The sequence below is a fragment of the Tachysurus fulvidraco genome, chromosome 12 (genome assembly GCF_022655615.1).
Source record: "Tachysurus fulvidraco isolate hzauxx_2018 chromosome 12, HZAU_PFXX_2.0, whole genome shotgun sequence".
Taxonomy (NCBI): domain Eukaryota; kingdom Metazoa; phylum Chordata; class Actinopteri; order Siluriformes; family Bagridae; genus Tachysurus; species Tachysurus fulvidraco.
The window spans coordinates 245,988-266,374 of NC_062529.1; the positions used below are offsets into that span (position 1 = coordinate 245,988).

Genomic DNA, 20,387 nt, shown 5'->3' on the forward strand with positions numbered 1-20,387 from the left:
TGTTTCGTGTGTGTGTGTGTGTGTGTGTGTGTGTGTGTGTGTGTGTGTGTGTGTGTGTGTGTGTGTGTGTGTGTGTGTGTGTGTGTGAGATTCATGTCTGTATAAACGTAGTGATAAGTGATTAGTGATATCTCACACAGCATGCCATGATCGTTTTCCTGTGTGTGTGTGTGTGTGTGTGTGTGTGTGTGTGTGTGTGTGTGTGTGTGTGTGTGTGTGTGTGTGTGTAATATTCATACAGAAACATTTCTCTTTCCATAAACGACTCTTCTGGCTCACACTCTGGAAAATCCGGTGTGCAAAAAAAGCAACAAAAGCGAGCGAGTGTTTTCTGTCTGCAACACGGTTTGATTGTGTGTTTTTTTACCCGAGAGCTCGTGTGGAGAGTTTTTAAACAGGACCAGCTGTGAAAACTCACTCGCTGTCACATTTTACTGAGCCGAACTGCTTTCTTTCCCGTTTAACGAAACACACTGCAGCTCTGCTCAGGTTACAGAATCGACAGTGTCCCAAAAGTCTACCAGTTTATTCTGACTAAGTTTGGTGGTGGTGGGGTGTGTGTGTGTGTATGTGTGTGTGTGTATGTATGTATGTGTTTGTTTGTGTGTGTGTGTGATATTGTGTGTGAGATTGTGTGTATGTTTGTTTGTGTGTGTGTTTGTTTTGTTTGTGTGTGAGTGTGTCTGTGTTTGTGAGATTGTGTGTCTGTGTGTGTGAGATTGTGTGTGTGAGATTGTGTGTGTGTGTGAGATTGTGTGTGTGTGTACATACTGTATTCAGCGTCACAGAGAACATGGTGTACTGTAACCTTTACATTTTGCAGGATGCAGAAGGTGTTGTAGCCTGTTAGCCTGTTAGCTAATGAGTAATTAACGGTTCTCAGGAGATCCTGATGAGAGCTAAATGCTAACTAATGAGCTCAATAACTTCATGAGTTTTTATGAGAACAAACAAAAAAATCCTTATGACGATAAAGCATTGCTTTGCATTCAGTAAAACGTATTTCATGCTAATCATCATGCTAATGCTAATCCTTAGTCACACACATTCCTCATGAACTCATTTGGAGGAGCATCTTCTCCTTAATGCTAAAGGCTAATGTGCTAATCCACTACACACGCAGGACCTAAACATGACCCTTGACCTTTCCCAACCCAAACAATATTTACAAGAATAAATACTTTAATTCTGATTACGCCTCTCATCTCACACGTCACGCTTCACGTCTCACACGTCACGTCTCACACGTCACGCCTCAAGTCTCACACGTCACGTCTCACACGTTACACCTCACTTCTTACCCGTCACATCTCACACGTCACACCTCACATCTCACACCTCACATCTCACACATCACACATCACGCCTCACATCTCACACCTCACATCTCACACCTCACATCTCACACGTCACACCTCACATCTCACACGTCACATCTCACATCTCACACGTCACATCTCACACGTCACATCTCACACGTCACATCTCACATCTCACACATCACACCTCACATCTCACACGTCACATCTCACACGTCACACCTCACATCTCACACGTCACGCCTCACATCTCACACGTCACATCTCACACGTCACATCTCACACGTCACACCTCACATCTCACACGTCACACGTCACGTCTCACACGTTACACCTCACTTCTTACCCGTCACATCTCACACGTCACACCTCAGACGTCACGCCTCACATCTCACACATCACACCTCACATCTCACACGTCACGCCTCACATCTCACACGTCACGCCTCACATCTCACACCTCACATCTCACACGTCACATCTCACACGTCACATCTCACACATCACACCTCACATCTCACACGTCACGCCTCACATCTCACACCTCACATCTCACACGTCACATCTCACATCTCACACGTCACACCTCACATCTCACACGTCACGCCTCACATCTCACACGTCACGCCTCACATCTCACACCTCACATCTCACACGTCACATCTCACACGTCACACCTCACATCTCACACGTCACGCCTCACATCTCACACGTCACGCCTCACATCTCACATCTCACACGTCACATCTCACACGTCACACCTCACACGTCACGCCTCACATCTCACACGTCACGCCTCACATCTCACACGTCACGCCTCAAGTCTCACATGTCACGTCTCACACGCCATGCTTCACATGTCACGCCTCACACACATCACGCCTCGTCCCACACATCACGTCTTACACCTCATGTCTCACACGTCACGTCTCACACGTTACACCTCACATCTTACCCGTCACATCTCACACGTCACATCTCACACGTCACATCTCACACGTCACGCCTCACATCTCACACCTCACACGTCACGCCTCACATCTCACACCTCACACGTCACACCTCACACGTCACGCGTCACATCTCATACGTCACATCTCACACGTCACGCCTCACACCTCACATGTCACGTCTCACATCTCACACGTCACACCTCACATCTCACACGTCACACCTCACACGTCACACCTCACATCTCACACGTCACACCTCACATCTCTCACGTCACGCCTCACACCTCACATCTCACACGTCACACCTCACATCTCACACGTCACACCTCACATCTCACACGTCACGCCTCACACCTCACACGCCTCCCCTTGTCCTCACTGACAAACTAGGCCATGTCAATGATGCTGATGCTAATATTAATTCTCATTATATGCTGGTTGTTGTGAAGTCTCTACATTTCAGTCCTGGATTGTAGACAATGCTATCTGCTCTGTGCTATAATACTTTATCCAAACTTTAGTGAAGGTTAAAGTTAACACAATGTTAAAGTTGTTTTAATCACTTTCCTGATTAAAAGTTAAGAGAAAGTTCCCAAAATGCTAACAGACTTTATTGGCTCTTTAAAGTCGTAGATGTGGATGTTGTGATAAATTACATGTTTTATTGTGAGTTTCCTTTTTTTTCCTGTTTATTTATGGTGATGGTTTTCATGGTTACCAGACAACATAAAGCAATTTATTTACAAAATGGTGTTAGAGATGTAGCAGGTTTCACTGAGGCTCAGCAAAATGTCCAGAAGGTGAACAGGATTCATTACTAACACTCACATCGCAGTTATTAGGAAATACGAAATGCTCTTCTTTCCAAACACACACACACACACACACACACACACACACACACACACACACACACACACACACACACACACACACACACACACACACACACACACACACACTATAAAGTGAGCACTAGCCTTGTGCTGCTAATCAGTTATACACCATGTTTAGCCTGTACATCATTACTATTGTAGTGTGAACACAACACTACATGTACGAATGTCCTCATGTCAGATGTTTTTTTTTTCTTTCTCATAATTCTGTTCACCACAACAGAAGTTAGAACATGGCCGACAGACCTGTCACTGAAAAACACATTATCATGCTAACATGTGCATTAGCCTACCTGCTAGCTCACAGTGAATCTTCTCTGTCTGGTTCTGATTAACAGTCAGATTTGTGTTTGTAGAGCAATCATTTTTATGGGTACATAGAGCTAGCTATCAATGTGGGACTCGCTAGCTAATGTTAGCTATCCTACTGAACTTGCTACAAGAGCGAATCCTGCACTTTATTGCTGAATAATTTGTTCTACATTTTCTGTTTGGTTTTTTAAAGTCTCAAAACATTCTGAGAGCTGATTTTCTCACTATGGTGGAAAACACGGAGGTTAAGATAGCGGTCGATGCTAACTGCAATTACAGCATAATTTTAGCCTTATAAAGTCTTTTCTTTTTCTCCAACATATCTGAGGTAAATGTTGAGGTTCTGGATCATTTCTGTCTCGTTTTCTCTCTCGTCGTTTCTTTATAACGTGTATAAACGATAGAATGAAATCACATGATAACAAAATAAGTGTTTTGTCTAGTGAATCCCAAACGCTCAGACGCTGATACATGACACTGAAGATACAATATTATGATATCATAAACCTAAAGCTATTTTTATTAACTGTGGTGATGGGATACTATTAGTGATATCAGCTCATGGCCTGGAGCCAGAGCTTTAGCCTACTTTACACTGGTAGTGAAACTCTGTGATAAATGATTCGTAACACCGTATTTTATAAAATCTGAAATCGTTTTCATATCAACAACAACAACAATAATAATAATAATAATAATAATAATAATAATAAACAGTAGTTTCTGTAAAAAACACGTCTCCAAAAGGTCAAAATAAAAGTAAATATAACAAATTTAAATCCTCTTCTGAATTCAGGAGTTCACATAAGAGCAGAATCACAGCATGAAAGCGAGTCCACGGTGCGACTCTGGAGGTTTGGCCCCATCGTGGGTGAATATCGGGGTTATGAGTAATCCTCGTAGAGCAGAGCACCACTGAACATGGTGAGAGGTTCCACCGAGTGCGCCAGTTTCCCCATCACCAGGTCCACACACACCGTGTCGTGCATCTGCAGCGGAAGGATGATGTTGAAGACGGCCAGAGACCCTGGTGTCGGCTTTGTCTCCGCCACCGGCTTGTTCTCCAGACCCTCGGGCTGATACCCGGCCGAGTCCACGCGCGCCATGCCGTAGTTGGACTTGGATAGAACCGCTTCGATCTTCTCGTTCTTGTGGCCCGTCAGAATGGCACTGAAGAAGTAATGTCCTTCCCGCGGAGCCGTGAAGATTCCTGCAGGACGAGAACAACGCTCAGAGTCTTCAGTCATCAGAACACCAGTAATGTAGACATGCTCTATATAAAATGTACTGTATCAACAGTATCAACAGTGGTTTTACCTGTCTGTGGGTCGTAAAAGTCGCCTTTATTTACAAAGATTTTATCAAACACTATGGTCCCAGCGGAAGTCATGGGTTTTGTGAGTGCAGCCGAGAACGAGACCTGAGGAACATTAGCATCGATGCCGGGGAGACCTGCAGCATGAAACACACCAAACAAATGTAATATCCACTTTACTCATTTACTACTACTCAGGACACACAAGCACAAAGCTATGATTTTCTCTCCTCTACTGTGTGTGTGTGTGTGTGTGTGTGTGTGTGTGTGTGTGTGTGTGTGTGTGTGTGTGTGTGTAAAAGAACCCTTGTAAAAACTCTTCTGGCAATCACTGGAATTTTACACACACACACACACACACACACACACACACACACACACACACACACACACACACACACACACACACACTAATGACCCTTAGCTGCAGTTCTAATCTGATAAGGACCATCTGCTATGTCTGAAATAGCTCCAGGGCTCCAGAGGGACCTTTTGGAAAATAAAAATATAGCTCGTACCTCGTTCTCCGCCGAGACCTGAAAGAGAACAAATGAATTATGAGTGCGTTTATTTACACAACTCTCATTAGACCTCTTTATAAAGATCCTTTTATTTATTTATTTATTTATTTCTGCCCTGTAATCCACAATACAAACACTCACAGAATGATTCCCAGTTTATCTTTGTACTATTATAAATATCGAGAATCTTACTGTTGTAATAATTTACTGAAACAACTGACTTTACTGCTTATTCCTCTTCATTATTTTTTACCTGGTGGTCCTCTTGGTCCTTCCACACCTGGTTTACCAGGGGGTCCTTGTGGTCCAGGAAGTCCTGGAAGTCCTCTGTCACCTGTCTCTCCCTGAGGCCCCGGGGGTCCCGGCAGCCCTGCGGTCAGAGTCTCAGTGTTAACGCTGACCTCTCACCCACTTACTTAAAACATGTCTGTCTATGTTTGGACATCTGATCTAGAAAATGGTGAAGTGAAGCTATTTCCTGTTTATGTAATGAGTGCAGGATCTGATGAAGAAATGTTACACCTCCTGGTTCAGGTTTGTCTACAAAAGAACGTCAGGTTTAACGTGACCAGAGTCAGAAGCTAAAAAATGTGGAATTTAATTCAGAATGAATAAAAATCTGTGCTGCATTGAGAACGTTGACCTGAGCTGCTCATTAACGGCTCACTCATCTAATGTGGCTGAATTTTAACACTGTAATTAAAGACCATATTTCCCATGATGCTCTTCGGTAAAAATGAACTACGCCCATGACTGATGATCAGATTCCAACAAAATAAACAATATCAGTAAACAACACTGATGGAAATGTAACCCTAGTGCTCAAGGATTTTCCTGATTCCCCACCTCTGTGTGTGTGTGTGTGTGTGTGTGTGTGTGTGTGTGTGTGTGTGTGTGTGTGTGTGTGTGTGTGTGTGTGTGTGTGTGTGTGTGAATCGTCTCTACAGGGACAGTATTTCAGAGACAGACCTGTGAAATCATGTTCCATCAGGTTCCTGAACTCCGTGAGGAGATGCAGCATGGAGGAGTTGAGCTGTTTGATCTTGCTGTGGATTCTGTCTAGATGTGTGGTCTCCATGGTGTCGATGAAGCTGCTGTGGTGGATCACAGTGGTGTTCAGGCCTTTCACACAGCTCCACAGGCTGGTCACATGTTTGTTAAATCCATCTTTGATTTTCTGCAAGTTCTCAGATACAAAATCGAGTCGACCACAAACACCCTCCAGTTTGGTGATCCTCTTGTCCAGGTCGTTGCTCGTTCTCTCCACAAAACTGTTTCCAAAACGTTTGATGTCACGCATGATGTTGTCAAAGCGCATTTTACTGTCCTCAACGTGCTCAGTCACTTCCTGCTGAATCTTATCAAGCTCAGAGATGATCTTGTCCTTGGTGTTTCCCAGATCAGTGATGACGCTGTCGTGTTTCCGTACGCTGTGCTCCAAACCTTTCAGGGTGTCATTGATGGAGCTGAAGGTTAAAATGACTCCTGATAACTCGCCCTGGATTGAGCCCAGGTTGCCGTTGTTGCTGCTGATCACACTGTGGCCATCGAGGGGCTTCTGAGGACCATCCAGATCTCCTGGTTCTGTTCCTGGTCCTGTCGGAGTCTCCAGACAGATCTTGCACTTCTGCACATCCTCTTTAAGATTCTTCACTTCCTCCTGCAGGACGCTGCAGTCGCCCGAGCATCCTGAATCCACCCTGCTCTTTATGTAAGTCATATCTGTGTGCCACTTGTCCATAGCATGGTTTGTGAAGTTCTTGAGCTTCCTCAGGTCATCTTGCACCGTCCTACAGAGGTCCGATTGGCAGTTCTCAATTTCTGCTATAATGCGATTGAAATGTTCACCGCTGTTGCCAGTCACCTCTTTGATCTTTTGTATGTCATGGCCGAGATCGATGACTTTATCCAGCAGAGAGTCGCCTGAAACAGAGAGATCTTTTAGCCTGGTGTCAAATCTCTTGATCTCATCCTCATTGGCAACAACCCTCCATTCCAGGGACTTGACTGTTTCTGTATCTTCAGTGGGTCTGATTGCACTTCCTCCTGGGGGTCTTCGCGAACCAGAGCATGAAGAGCATTCGTTTATTCTCTGGTCCATATGAGATGTGGCATTCTGCAGCTGAGACAAGCGCTTGTCCAGATCAAACACACTTTTTTTCACACTCTCTATGTCCAGCTCTACATTTGTGTTTTTGTTGTCTTGCTCCCTGAAGAGGTCTAACACATTTTGGAATGTATCCTTCGTATGGTTCTTCATGTAAGCACAGCTTTCTTCTGTCCTCTGCACAGTGCTGTTAATCCGTCTTTCCAAGTCTTCCAGGTAACTATTCAGCGTATCCTCTGGTCCTGTTCCTCCACTTCCTCCCACTCCACCTGGAGCTCCTCCACCTCCGGTTCCCTGCAGCACTTTCTCCAGACGCTCCTCGAGGCTGGTACAAATCTCAGAATTTGATTTGATCTTCTTGTCCAGATACTTGACCTGTGTCTCCAGATCTCTTGTCTTATCACAGCATGTTTGAGATCGACTGAGATCCCGACGCAGTCCATCCAAAACCAGGCGGTTCCTCTGTTCCAGGTCGTTGATCTTTTTTTCTAAAGCTGAAATCCTCTCTCTGTCACTCTGCTGCTCTCTTTGCATATCATCCACGCCGGCTTGGCAAGCGGTGCAGGACAGAGAGACCCGTCGCTCCAACTCCTCTAGGATTTCCTCCTTCAGAATGTTGAATCTGCCTCCATCATGGTCTTCAAGGTCGTTCCCACCTCTCCCATTAACCAGGTGATTGTTGATGCTATCCAGAGTTTTGTCATGAGCCTGAGTCCGATTGTCCAGCTGGTCTAGTTTGGCCTGGATGTTGTGAAGGGTTTCCTTCATTGCAGGCTGAGCCGCATCCGCTGGTGTTTTCCCACCACCACCACCACCACCACCACCACCACCGCTCGAGCCAGGCTTCTTCATTTCCTCCTGAAACTGTTCGTTCATGGAGCGTATCGTCGTCTGCAGATCATGAAGGTCTTTAGTCAGACGCTGGATTTTGTCCTCCATCTGCTTCATCTTGTCATTGTCACCTTGCCCTAAAGAGAGAAGAATCATTACTGTCAGATCGAGTCACAAATGACCTGAAGAGTGATACGAGAGAGACACAAACTGCAGAATGGTTTTGGACATGTGATGGTCAATAAACTTTTTAATAAGGTCTAAAACGCACCGCTGCCTCCGTTCTGTCCGTGTCCTGTGTGTCCTGGGTTCGAGGGTTTTGGCCACGGTCTTGCTGTAACAGATCCTCCGCTCCCACCACCATTATGTGTGTTACAGTCCTCTCCGCTGTATCCGTGGCAACACTTCCACTCCATCTCAGAGATCATTTTGTATGCCACCTTATATCTCGGCCTCATGTACGTCCGATACCTTCAACACACAGCGAACCGACAGAGGAGCTTTAGAGACAAAAGTGTTTCTTTCATGATGTTAGACTTTATGATGTTGTAGGAGAACATTCATCAAAACAAACTCAACTCAAAGAAATTTAAGGTTCATCTCGATTTTTTCTGTATTTAAGTGTTTAGTGTAAATAAGTGTGTGGTGTTAAGTCTTTAAGTGTGTCTGCAAAATACATTTAACGCGTATTCGCTGCTCAGCTCATACACTCCTCAACATGGTTCTATAAAGTTCTCAAGTGTTCTTCAGTTTCTGTAAACTTCAATGTTCTATGTAGAATTTAACACCAAGGTGAGTTTTTATTAGAAACGGTTCCTTATCTGAATATTTAATTATATAAATCACTTCGCTTTGTCTAAAAGTACTGCAAATAATCTTTAAAAGTTCTCCCAGGGGGACAGTAAAGAACCATTAGCAGTGTATTTATAAGTCGATGCTGTAGAAATGTGTGAATGTTTACACATCTGAACAACCATCTACTCTACTGCGCCGAACTCTGTGCAGATGATGTTGTTCATGTTGTTCTTCATGTTCTTGATGTTCTTGATGTTGTTCTTGATGTTCATGATGTTCTTGATGTTGTTCTTGATGTTTGTGTCACTATAGTGAGTGTAAGAACCTCACAGTCAGAGCAGAATCAAGTCATTTATTGGAAATAAAGTGCTGATGTTTTGTAGTCTGATTCTGCGGTTGTGGACTTTGGAATGATGTGTCATCTCATTCTTTACATAGTCATGTGTGTGTGTGTGTGTGTGTGTGTGTGTGTGTGTGTGTGTGTGTGTGTTTTAGCTACTCCTCAACCAACTGTTTCTCATTATGTTCTGTTTTGTATTCTGCTTTTCCCTTTTAGTTCTTGGCCAAATCTCTCCTCAGTGTTGTTGTACTCGATCAGCTGAAGTTTCTCAGAACTTCTTTAAAAACTAATTTCACTGCTTTTGTTCGTGTGAGTTTGAGGTCTGTAAAAAATGTCAAAATATCTGCTGTTAGAAAACCACCACTCAAGTCAAGTCAAGTCAAGTCAAGTCAAGTCAAGTCAAGTCAAGTCAAGTCACTCAGCTACAGTCATTTAATTTAATGTTATTCCTTACTGAAAAATATTGTATTATATTGTAATTATTGTATAAAGTTTGTTTTTACTTTTAACAAGTGCAGGATTAAACAGTGAGTTTTAATAACAGTTGTAAACACACACACACACACACACACACACACACACACACACACACACACACACACACACACACACACACACACACACACACACACACACACACAGAGTTCTACTCACATTAGGATGCGAGGACACTGCACTCCCCAGGAACACGGCTGATAATCAGGCTTCACGTACGTCTCCACTCCGTCCTCCACCACACAGCTCACTGTCTTCCTCACCACATACGCACACCAGTTTCTACACACACACACACACACACACACACACACACACACACACACACACACACACACACACACACACACACACACACATCAGCATGAGAAGGACAGAGAGGAATAACACACAAGTTCTGAGATGTTCACTGTTTGGTTGATTGAGATTGAGAAGCAGGTCCTTTTCCTGCAGCAATGCCTTCTGGGTAATGAGAGCTGAATACACAGAGAGCTCTGATTTATTTCATTATTTAGTCTTTAATGCATTTTATTCTGTTTCTCATGTGATTAGTCGTCCATGTTGTAGAGATCTCTCTCCTCTGTTTCTGGCTCAGAGTCATTATTCCTCCTCATCCTCCCGTCTCGTTCCTGCTGCACTTCTTCACATCATTCCATCATTTCTGAGCAGATGTGACAGACAGGAAGTTCAAACTCAGTTCAGTGAAGTCAAACAGGAAGTTCATAAACCACAGACTGTAAACTCCTCTGTCCTGAAGATGTCAGAAAAAGTTACAGCTTCACCTCCGACTATTTATTACAGAGCTCTGGCACTGGAGACTTCACCACACACACACACACACACACACACACACACACACACACACACACACACACACACTCACACACATTTCTATGAGCTGTTACCATGGAAACGATAGTGTATGAGAGTGAGTACATTAATATAAACCTGCTCTACAGTCAGAGCTGCTGTTAGAGAGAATTCATCACCACCTGAGGACCAATCAGAGGCCAGGACTCAGCAGCAGACCTGTGTGTAATAACACTCTCATACTCATGTTGGTGTACGTCTCCGTCTCCGTCTCTGTCTCTGTCTCCGTCTCCATTTTCTATCCCTATCTCGAGTGATCTGACCCAGACAGGACAAATAACCTCTGACCTGTGTGTGATTTGTGGAACAGGAAGTGGTTATAATAGTTGTTGTTAGTGTTCCAGATGGAGAAATGTGTGTGTGTGTGTGTGTGTGTGTGTGTGTGTGTGTGTGTGTGTGTGTGTGTGTGTGTGTGTGTTTATTCTAGCAGCTGAAATTTTAACTAGTTACATATAAACAGCACGCCTTCAGATGACTCTACAAACTCAACCACACGTCTTCAACAGTGGACCAGGTTCTCGTGTGGGATGAAACTTCATGAGTCTTTTAGTGAACCTGAGAATAAATCAGCTGAACACACACACACCCACACCCACACACACACACACACACACACACACACACACACACACACACACACACACACACACACACACCTAAAGAATCAGAACACTGACCTCTTTATTCACTATAAAACAGTGTATAAAGTATGTGTTTGTATAAAATGAAGTACACCCAAAAGTATGTGCACCCCCCCCCCTTCAAACATGTGTTTCTTCCCTCTCACACCATTACAGTCCAAACCCAGTACGTCGTGACAAGAACCTTAACACCACTGAACAACGAGTGAACACAAGACCTTCCTTACTCAACACCAGTAGCTGATCTCACTGATCCCACAGACACACAACAACATCTAGCAGAAAGCCTTCCTCATTACAGCACAGCGAATCAACCTGAAATGAGATGTTTAACAGAATATGGGTGTGATGGTCGGGGTGCACATACTTTTGTTCATGTAGAGTGTGAACGTCAGTACAGAAGCTCAGTGCAGATTCATACTGAGTGTGTGTTAGACTCGTGTGTTAGACTCGTGTGTTAGACTCGTGTGTTAGACTCGTGTTAGACTCGTTATAGACTCGTGTGTTAGACTCGTGTGTTAGACGCGTGTGTTAGACTCGTGTGTTAGACTCGTGTTAGACTCGTTATAGACTCGTGTGTTAGACTCGTGTGTTAGACTCGTGTGTTAGACTCGTGTGTTAGACTCGTATGTTAGACTCGTGTGTTAGACTCGTGTGTTAGACTCGTGTGTTAGACTCGTTATAGACTCGTGTGTTAGACTCGTTATAGACTCGTGTGTTAGACTCGTGTGTTAGACTCGTGTGTTAGACTTGTTATAGACTCGTGTGTTAGACTCGTTATAGACTCGTGTGTTAGACTCGTTATAGACTCGTGTTAGACTCGTGTGTTAGACTCGTGTGTTAGACTCGTTATAGACTCGTGTGTTAGACTCGTGTGTTAGACTCGTGTGTTAGACTCGTGTGTTAGACTCGTGTGTTAGACTCGTGTGTTAGACTCGTGTGTTAGACTCGTGTGTTAGACTCGTGTGTTAGACTCGTGTGTTAGACTCGTTATAGACTCGTGTGTTAGACTCGTTATAGACTCGTGTGTTAGACTCGTGTGTTAGACTCGTGTGTTAGACTTGTTATAGACTCGTGTGTTAGACTCGTGTGTTAGACTCGTGTGTTAGACTCGTTATAGACTCGTGTGTTAGACTCGTTATAGACTCGTGTGTTAGACTCGTTATAGACTCGTTATAGACTCGTGTGTTAGACTCGTGTGTTAGACTCGTTATAGACTCGTGTTAGACTCGTGTGTTAGACTCGTGTGTTAGACTCGTGTTTTAGACTCGTTATAGACTCGTGTGTTAGACTCGTGTGTTAGACTTGTTATAGACTCGTGTGTTAGACTCGTGTGTTAGACTCGTGTGTTAGACTCGTGTGTTAGACTCGTGTGTTAGACTAGTTATAGACTCGTGTGTTAGACTCGTTATAGACTCGTGTGTTAGACTCGTGTGTTAGACTCGTGTGTTAGACTCGTTATAGACTCGTGTGTTAGACTCGTGTGTTAGACTCGTGTGTTAGACTTGTTATAGACTCGTGTGTTAGACTCGTTATAGACTCGTGTGTTAGACTCGGGTGTTAGACTCGTGTGTTAGACTCGTTATAGACTCGTTATAGACTCGTGTGTTAGACTCGTTATAGACTCGTGTGATAGACTCGGGTGTTAGACTCGTGTGTTAGACTCGTTATAGACTCGTTATAGACTCGTGTGTTAGACTCGTTATAGACTCGTGTGTTAGACTCGTTATAGACTCGTGTGTTAGACTCGTTATAGACTCGTGTGTTAGACTCGTTATAGACTCGTGTGTTAGACTCGTGTGTTAGACTCGTGTGTTAGACTCGTGTGTTAGACTCGTGTGTTAGACTCGTTATAGACTCGTGTGTTAGACTCGTTATAGACTCGTGTGTTAGACTCGTTATAGACTCGTGTGTTAGACTCGTGTGTTAGACTCGTTATAGACTCGTGTGTTAGACTCGTGTGTTAGACTCGTTATAGACTCGTGTGTTAGACTCGTGTGTTAGACTCGTTATAGACTCGTGTGTTAGACTCGTGTGTTAGACTCGTGTGTTAGACTCGTGTGTTAGACTCGTTATAGACTCGTGTGTTAGACTCGTTATAGACTCGTGTGTTAGACTCGTTATAGACTCGTGTGTTAGACTCGTGTGTTAGACTCGTTATAGACTCGTGTGTTAGACTCGTGTGTTAGACTCGTTATAGACTCGTGTGTTAGACTCGTGTGTTAGACTCGTTATAGACTCGTGTGTTAGACTCGTGTGTTAGACTCGTTATAGACTCGTGTGTTAGACTCGTTATAGACTCGTGTGTTAGACTCGTTATAGACTCGTGTGTTAGACTCGTGTGTTAGACTCGTGTGTTAAAGCAAATGAATCATCTATAAACTCACACTACACTACACACACTACACTACACACACTACACTACACACACTACACTACACACACTACACACTACACTACACACACTATACTACACTACACATTACACACACTACACTACACTACACTACACACACTACACTACACTACACATTACACACACTACACTACACATTACACACACTACACTACACACTACACTACACTACACATTACACACACTACACTACACATTACACACACTACACTACACAAACTACACTACACTACACATTACACACACTACACTACACTACACACACTACACACTACACTACACTACACACACTACACATTACACACACTACACTACACATTACACACTACACTACACTACACACTACACATTACACACACTACACACACTACACACACTACACACACTACACATTACACACACTACACTACACTACACTACACTACACACTACACATCACACACACTACACACACTACACACACTACACACACTACACTACACACTACACAATACACACACTACACACACACTACACATTACACACATTACACACTACACACACACTACACACTACACATTACACACACTACACACTACACACACTACACAATACACACACTACACACACACTACACATTACACACACTTACACTACACACACAGACACACACTACACACTACACATTACACACACTACACTACACACTACACATTACACACACTACACTACACACACACTACACACACTACACTACACACACTACACATTACACACACTACACATTACACACACTACACACACTACATATTACACACACTACACACTACACACACTTCACACACTACACTACACACACTACACATTACACACACTTACATTACACTACACACACACTACACAACACTACACACACTACACATTACACACACTTACACTACACACACACACACACTACACACTACACACACTACACATTACACACACTACACTACACACTACACATTACACACACTACACTACACTACACACACACTACACACACTACACTACACACACTACACATTACACACACTACATTACACACACACTACACATTACACACACTACACACACTACATATTACACACTACACACTACACACACCAGATATTACACACACTCGCACTCACACACTACACACTACACATTACACACACTACACTACACTACACACACACTACACACACTACACTACACACACTACTCATTACACACACTACACTACACACACTACACACTACACACACTACATATTACACACACTTACACTACACCACACACACTACACACTACACACACTACACTACACTACACACACATTACACACACTACACTACACACACACTACACATTACACACACTACACTACACTACACACACTACACACTACACATTACACACACTACACACTACACACACTACATATTACACACACTACACTACACACTACACACACTATACATTACACACACTACACTACACACACACTACACACACTACACACACTACACATTACACACACTACACATTACACACACTACATTACACACACACTACACACTACACACACTACACACACTACACCACACACACTGCACACTACACTACACTACACTACACTACACACACATTACACACACTACACTACACACACACACTACACACTACACATTACACACACTACACACTACATATTACACACACTACACACTACACACTACACACACTACACACACACTACACATTACACACACTTACATTACACACACTCACACTACACACTACACACACTACACATTACACACACTACACTACACACTACACACACTACACTACACTACACACACACTACACACACTACACTACACACACTACATTACACACACACTACACATTACACACACTACACACACTACATATTACACACACTACACTACACACACTACACACACTACACTACACACACTACACATTACACACACTACATTACACACACACTACACATTACACACACTACACACACTACATATTACACACACTACACTACACACACACTACACACTACACATTACACACACTACACACTACACACACTACATATTACACACACTACACTACACACTACACAATACACACACTACACACACACTACACATTACACACACTTACACTACACACACACACACACACTACACACTACACACACTACACATTACACACACTACACTACACACTACACATTACACACACTACACTACACACTACACACACATTACACACACTACATTACACACACACTACACATTAGACACACTACACACACTACATTTTACACACACTACACACTACACACACTACACACACTACACTACACACACTACACATTACACACACTACACTACACACACACTTACATTACACTACACACACACTACACAACACTACACACACACTACACATTACACACACTTACACTACACACTACACACACTACACATTACACACACTACACTACACACTACACATTACACACACTACACTACACACACACTACACACACTACACTACACACACTACACATTACACACACTACATTACACACTACACTACACATTACACACACTACACACACTACATATTACACACACTACACACACTACACACACCACATATTACACACACTCGCACTCACACACTACACACTACACATTACACACACTACACTACACTACACACACACTACACACACTACACTACACACACTACTCATTACACACACTACACACTACACACACTACATATTACACACACTTACACTACACCACACACACTACTCACTACACACACTACACTACACTACACACACATTACACACACTACACTACACACACACTACACACTACACATTACACACACTACACACTACACACACTACATATTACACACACTACACTACGCACTACACATTACACACACTACACATTACACTACACACACTATACATTACACACACTACACTACACACACACTACACACTACACACACTACACTACACTACACACACTACACATTACACACACTACACTACACACACACTACACACACTACACATTACACACACTACACACTACACACACTACATCTTACACACACTACACTACACACACACTACACATTACACACACTACATATTACACACACTCGCACTCACACACTACAAACTACACATTACACACTCACACTACACACACTACCCATTACACACACTACACATTACACACACATTACAGACACTACACATTACACACACTCACACTCACACTACACATTTCACACACACTCACACTACACATTACACACACACACACTCACACTACACATTACACACACACTACACACACTACACATTATACACACTCACACTGCACATTACACTACACACACTACACATTACACACATTACACAAACTCACACTACACATTACACACACACTCACACTACACATTACACACACACACTCACACACACACTCACACTACACATTACACACACTCACACTACACATTACACACACTCACACTACACATTACACACACTCACACTACACGCACTACACATTACACACGGTTACACTACAGACACTACACATTACACACACTTACACTACACATTACACACACTCACACACACATTACACACACTTACACTACACATTACACACACTACACATTACACACACTTACACTACACATTACACACACACACATTACACACACTTACACTACACATTACACACACTACACATTACACACACTTACACTACACATTACACACACTGCACATTACACACACTGACACTACACATTACACACATTGGCCCTACAGACACTACACATTCCACACACTCACACTACAGACACTACACATTACACACACTCACACTACAGACACTACACATTACACACACTCACACTACAGACACTACAAATTACACACACTCACACTACAAACACTACACATTACACACACTCACACTACAGACACTGCAAATTACACACACTCACACTACAAACACTACACATTACACACACTCACACCACAAACACTACACATTCCACACACTCACACTACACATTACACACACTCCCACTATACACTCCCACTACACACTTGTGCTACACACACACACACACACACACACTGATAGCACCCATTTCTAAGGTTGTTCACATCAGTGCCTTCTGATCATTCCCCAGTGTATTTATTTAACACTTATTTATTTCACTGAGCAATCGAGAGTTCAGAGCCTTGCTCATGGGCTTAGCAGTGGCAGCTGGTGGCTACCACTTCCCCTGTTGTACAGGTGTGTTACCATTTACACAAGGAGGTTGATGACAGTGTGTGAGTGGAGGAACGGAAGAAGCTCCAGTCCTGTAATTACAGCAAGTGTGAGGTGTGTTTTCCCTCCAGCTCACCAGTGGAGAAGAATCATTAGTTCCTTAGCGTCAGTAACATGAAGGTCTTTACACATTACACATGTGGAGAAAATATCGACTCTCAGCCACATCAACGTTTGGAACGGAAGATGCAGGAGGACAGAAAGAGAAAAGGTACAACGTCACAACAAGTGTGTGTGTGTGTGTGTGTGTGTGTGTGTGTGTGTGTGTGTGTGTGTGTGTGTGTGTGTGTGAGGGGGAGATCAATTCTAAACACTGTTGGTTATAAAGTGAAGGAAAATAAAATATTTTTCTCTCTGAAGTGTTTTCAGTAAATCACATCTCATGCTGCATTACACACTGATGACATCACACTGAGGCGTGCTTCTCATTTCCAGCTAAAAAACTCCAGAGAGCACACACACACACACACACACCACACACACACACACACACCCACACACACACACACACCACACACACACACCACACACACACACACACACACTCACACACACTTAAGGATCTGATAATTTGGCTGTGTTTGGAGACAGGCCGATATCAGAGTCTCTGCTCTCACTTGGTGCTACATGATATGAAGTTAACAACAATGTGTATTAGTGACTTATGGCTAAAGATGGATAAAATCGGTGTCAGAAAGGAACCCCAGATACACACACATCACCAGTGGAGCTGAAACTGCTGCTCATAATCTCTCTCTCTCTCTTTCTCTCTCTCTCTCTCACACACACACACACACACACACACACACACACACACACAGAGGGCCAAACTCCAGTGTTAGGGTGGGTTGACAGGCTATAAAGGAAGTGAGGGAGGAGAAAGAGACAGAGAGAGAGAGACAGAGAGAAAGAGAGAGAGAGAGAGAGAGAGAGAGATAGAGAGAGACAGAGAGAGAGAGAGAGAGAGAGAGAGAGAGAGAGAGATAGAGAGAGACAGAGAGAGAGAGAGAGAGAGTGTGTAATGTTAGCGACTGTTCAATGGCTCTCTTCATGATAATAGTATGTTTGGAGGAAGGGCACATAGTTTGGTCATTTGCTGCAGTCTCTCGGTGGGACTTCAGACTCATCATTTGTGTCACAATAAATCACTTTTTAAAGCTCACAGTGAAGTGACTCTGTTCAGGATGAGACAAACACACGAGCTACATGTGATGCTTTACATTATTATTAACTCTGATTCAGCTACATTTCAGTAAAGAATAAACCTTTTAGGAGCACTGACGAGGTACAAAACCCCATTATACACCACGAACGTTTATATTCACTACAAACCAGCACTTACACTTACACTAGTGTAATAGATGGTAAAGTGTCCACAATGTATTATATACTTGTTTTAATGTTGAATAGAATACAGTACACAGTTTCCCTTTCAGCTACATATTTATATTTATATACAGGATGATATAGTGTGTTGTAACCTACAGTGGTGTATAGCAGAGTACAGACTAGTCTATTATATTGTTCAGACACTGGTATAGAGCACACTGCAGTGTACAGAAGAGAGAATAGAGCTTTAAACAAATGTTTATTCTCAGAACAGATCATGTTTTATATATAAAATACAGTATAATAGAGTACAGGTTAGGGGAGAATAGTGTAGGGTAGAGTTAGGAGAGTTTATCTGTATAATACACACAGTACAGCAGTGCACTTGGGGTATATAATGGAGCACCTGGGTCTAATATACAGTTCATTGTGTATAGCACATGCAGTATAAATACACTATACTCTGGTGCTTTGAAGATGATGATGATGATGATGATGAAGAATTTTTATTATTATTCCACAGTGATCTGTTGGTGTATTTACACACTGAACACATTGACTTATTAGATATTATATTGGGAAATTCTGATGAAAGGGCACAACTTGCTGTAAAGGAACAGTGGCGTTATAATTCATTATAAGAGTTACCTTAACTTTGTCTGATTCACAAACTAACTGTGTTCATTTAAACATCTGGTTCGTGTTAAATACAGACACGTGGATGAACCGTTAATATTTATTTACACTTATTTTTCTTCTACATGTTTACAATAAATTTCCTAAAAGTATTTATTAGTAATCCTTTTTTGTTTGTTTGTTTGTTTGT

At 42.7% G+C, this 20,387-nt stretch overlaps 1 protein-coding gene across 2 annotated transcripts in view; it reads right to left on the reverse strand.

Moving 5' to 3' along the window:
• Positions 1-2,861: 2,861 nt before the first annotated feature.
• emilin1b (elastin microfibril interfacer 1b) overlaps positions 2,862-20,387 on the reverse strand; it is an 18,091-nt gene continuing 565 nt past the window's right edge. Inside the window, exons 2-9 of one of the 2 annotated variants that reach the window (XM_047821550.1) lie at positions 10,044-10,166; positions 8,526-8,725; positions 8,326-8,391; positions 6,286-8,292; positions 5,570-5,686; positions 5,314-5,331; positions 4,798-4,932; positions 2,862-4,690 (exon numbers count right to left, since the gene is read on the reverse strand). In XM_047821550.1, the coding sequence (XP_047677506.1) occupies positions 4,365-4,690; positions 4,798-4,932; positions 5,314-5,331; positions 5,570-5,686; positions 6,286-8,292; positions 8,326-8,391; positions 8,526-8,725; positions 10,044-10,166 (2,992 nt within the window). In that variant the 3' untranslated portion in view covers positions 2,862-4,364. Of the gene's footprint in view, positions 4,691-4,797; positions 4,933-5,313; positions 5,332-5,569; positions 5,687-6,285; positions 8,392-8,525; positions 8,726-10,043; positions 10,167-20,387 lie in introns of both variants that reach the window. The other variant, XM_027139814.2, reaches the window with a different exon arrangement.